Here is a 3,253-nt window from a genome sequence, read left to right as displayed (position 1 = left end):
CGTTTTCTCACATTCATGAAGAATTCAAGATTTTGAAATGCTATTCCCCTCTCTCGCACGCCTAGTTTATTTCTTCATTTTCATTTTCATATTTCATTGTTCATATTCACCTCTAGTGTCCTGATTAACACCACTAGGATATATCTGGCGATTCTCAGGCAAAAAAAGGAGATGATATGCCGGAGAGGAACGCTATATTACCACAATGGTGGGAAGATGGAAGATATATATTTTTCAGTATTTCTTTTTTCTTTTCTTTCTTTCTTTTAATTTTTCTTTCATTCTTTTTTTTTTTTTTTTTGAAACCTGCCCCCTCTTTCAAAGTGAATTATGTGGCTCCAGCATGGAATTTCTCGACTGACTCGGAAGCGGAGAGAAATTTTGCAATGCGAATGAGTTTTCTTCATGTTTCTGAGCTAGTTTCCAAGCCAGTTTCCCGATCTGCATCGGCTCCGTGCGGGGATAAAAATAGCTCCACGCCCTGAAACCGACCAAAAAATGTACCACCATGGGAAAAAGGAGGGAAATTCACTAATATACCATTTTACCGGAAAGATGGACATGTACATGTTCGTGATATCTCTCGGGATCTTTTCGCCTCCGGTCTGGTCTGGGTGTTGACCCTTGCGATATCGGACAAGGACGAATGATGGAAATTTAAAAGCTCCATGTTGGAGGGAGGAGGATCGGGATGGGGGTAATACGAAATAGAAAATATCCTTCTGCTGCGCGACTGCAATGAGATCATCTTCTTCCTCGGTTCCCCGTCTGGTTGGCAAGTGACTACGTATTTTTGGAAACTGGGAGCGATTGAGAGGGGGGGAAGTTGTGCTGGAGACCATAAACCAGCTTTTCCTCTTTTTTTTTCGAGAACGATCCTTGATGCAGGTTAGTTAGAAGTAGTCTGACAGGGTTGTAAGCTGGATATTTGATGTTCCTCCAACACTTCTTGGAGAAAGCTGTAGCGTATTGTTTGTAGGAAAGGACGTTTGGTTTTCTTCTTTCTTTCTTTTTCTTTTCTCTTTTTCAAGGGACAATTGGCTTGAGATCCCCGTGGTATTATAAGATAACCTGCTGGCTCTGTTCCTGATATCAGATTTTTTTTTTTTTTTTTTTTTTTCACAGCGCAACAGTCTTTCGACCCCGGGAAAGAAAGCGCCGGAAATTGTTGCATTGCAAAAAGTGAAGGTCGCAGGGGTAAAATGGGTGTCAAACCTCGTTCATCCTGGTCTACCCCCCCTGCAACACAAAACTAGCCAAAACAGGTCGGGTATGAACGGAGCAGTTTGATATGTGATTTCGCTCTTGTGCTGCATACGTACTTGGTACCTGGTTGTTCATAAAACCGTTATTCGCGCTGTATGCAGTAGCTCAGGTGCAGAATACACATGCTTGGATGACCGCACAGTGTCTAGCAGGAGAATTTGGCTGTGTCTGAACATTGCTCCCTCGTCCTCTCCGTCCCCAATAACGAATGGCAAGACTGAAGTTGATGGTCGTACCCAGGTCGCCCCCGCCATCAATACGTTCTCAACGCTCACGGCGTCCCTCTCATTCTGAGTCAGTCATCATCAGTACCAGTCCAGAATCTGCATACTGTTTGAGCAAAAAGACCAATAAGGGTTTCTTCCTCCTCTTTTTTTCCCCTCCCCTCCCCTCCCCTCCCTTTCTGTGGTTCTCGGTTGGTGGCGGCTTGGCCTGGTTTCCCATTTGGTCGCTCTCATTCCAAAAATGCACGCCGCGGATTGTTAGGATGATTTCCACGCGAACGATTGTTGCATATCGAGCTAAGGCCCGCATTTATGTACACTCATGTATGTACCTCGTTAGTTAGGTCCATGTGGGCAGATAGCTATTCCAGTAAATTGATAAATAAGTTGTTAATAGGCTGTCAAGCTGGGAGCAACAGCACCGAGGCAGCTTACGTTGCTGTCGTCAACCAAAATAAAAAGGAAGATAAGAAAAATAAAAATAAAACAGCAGATCCTGTTGACATAGGTATTTTACAGTAAAAGATGTAGTGGAAAAAATGGATTGTTTGATAAAGTATCAAGAAGAAAGTTAAAAGATAAAATAAAAAAAAAGTTATTCCAAAAATCCAAAAAGAAAGAAAAGAAAGAGAAAAAGAAAAAGAAAAAAACACACAGACTGTGGTCCAAAACGGCAAAGACCGGGCCCCGAGATCCAGCACCACTTCAAACCCTCAAACCTCCAAAGCAACATCTTCACCACGTTGTCCTGTGTCTGCTCGCTGCTCATCCTCGTCTCTCCTTTCTCCCTTCTCCCTTTCCCTTCTCGTTCTTCCTCTCCTCTCCTCCCGCTTGTGTCTCTGTGCCCGAGTGTGTGTATGTGCGTGGTGGACGGGCAATAATTTCTCTCCTGGCTGTCTCCCTGCCAAGAGCAATTTACTCGGGTTGTCTCCCTCGCTCAGCCGGAAATTTCCACCAATTCCTCTCACCACGGCCTCCACCACCGCTCCTCCTCCTCAATCTCTCCGTCAATTCGACTATCAGAGATGGCTGCCATTCACGCGCCCTCCCCGAAACTGGACCGCTATGTCGTTATCCATGTTGCTACCACCTGTGATGAACACGGTGTTTATGTCACCAAGGACTCCGCAGAGGTCATCGAATTGGGCTGGATATTGCTGGATGCTGAAAACTGCAAGGAGGTGAGTCCTGTTGGTTGGTATTCGGGGATAAACCACGAAAGGAAATGAACAGGAGAATCAGTGTTGGGTTTTTGTTTTATCCCTTTGTTTTTTCAAGCTTTTATATCATTACACCTATCCCGGGAACCGGGGATCGCTTAGATGAAGATTGTGCTTGCTGGCTAACCTTCCCCCTTTAAATTAGTTGCATCGCGAGAGTGTCTTGGTGAAGCCCGTAAATACTCCCATTACACCCCTCTGCAGTAAGTGAAGCCCTTGATCTCACCCCGGAGACTCGAGGTCCCTCAACCTGCATTGTTGTGAACACTTGGCTGATGGGGGTTGCTCAGCGAGCTTGACTACCCTTACCTGGGAACATGTTCGCTCAGCTGGAACATTCCGAGACGCCATCAACCAGTTCGATGCCTTCACCCAGGAGCATCTCCTCTCCAAGAACCTCGAGTTCTCCTTCGTCACATTGGATTCTTGGGACATGCGTGTCCAGCTACCTCGTGAAGCCCGGGACAAGGCGGTTGTTCTCCCCCCATACCTCCAGCACTAACGTACCTTTGATCTGCGGACGGAATACCAGCGATGGCAGAA

General features: G+C 45.8%; 1 protein-coding gene across 1 annotated transcript in view; it reads left to right on the top strand.

The window, feature by feature from the left end:
• Positions 1–2,515: 2,515 nt before the first annotated feature.
• Positions 2,516–3,253, top strand: part of HCAG_00388 (conserved hypothetical protein) — a gene marked incomplete at both ends in the record, with an annotated part of 2,548 nt that continues 1,810 nt past the window's right edge. Inside the window, 3 exons of the mRNA XM_001543292.1 lie at positions 2,516–2,671; positions 2,856–2,913; positions 3,001–3,182. Coding sequence (XP_001543342.1) covers positions 2,516–2,671; positions 2,856–2,913; positions 3,001–3,182 — 396 coding nt within the window. The remainder of the gene's footprint in view (positions 2,672–2,855; positions 2,914–3,000; positions 3,183–3,253) is intronic.

This window comes from Histoplasma capsulatum, genomic scaffold, assembly GCF_000149585.1.
Source record: "Histoplasma capsulatum NAm1 scaffold_1 genomic scaffold, whole genome shotgun sequence".
Taxonomy (NCBI): Eukaryota; Fungi; Ascomycota; class Eurotiomycetes; order Onygenales; family Ajellomycetaceae; genus Histoplasma; species Histoplasma mississippiense.
The sequence above is the reverse complement of the archived record's forward strand: the minus strand, read 5'-3'. Positions and strand labels throughout refer to the sequence as shown.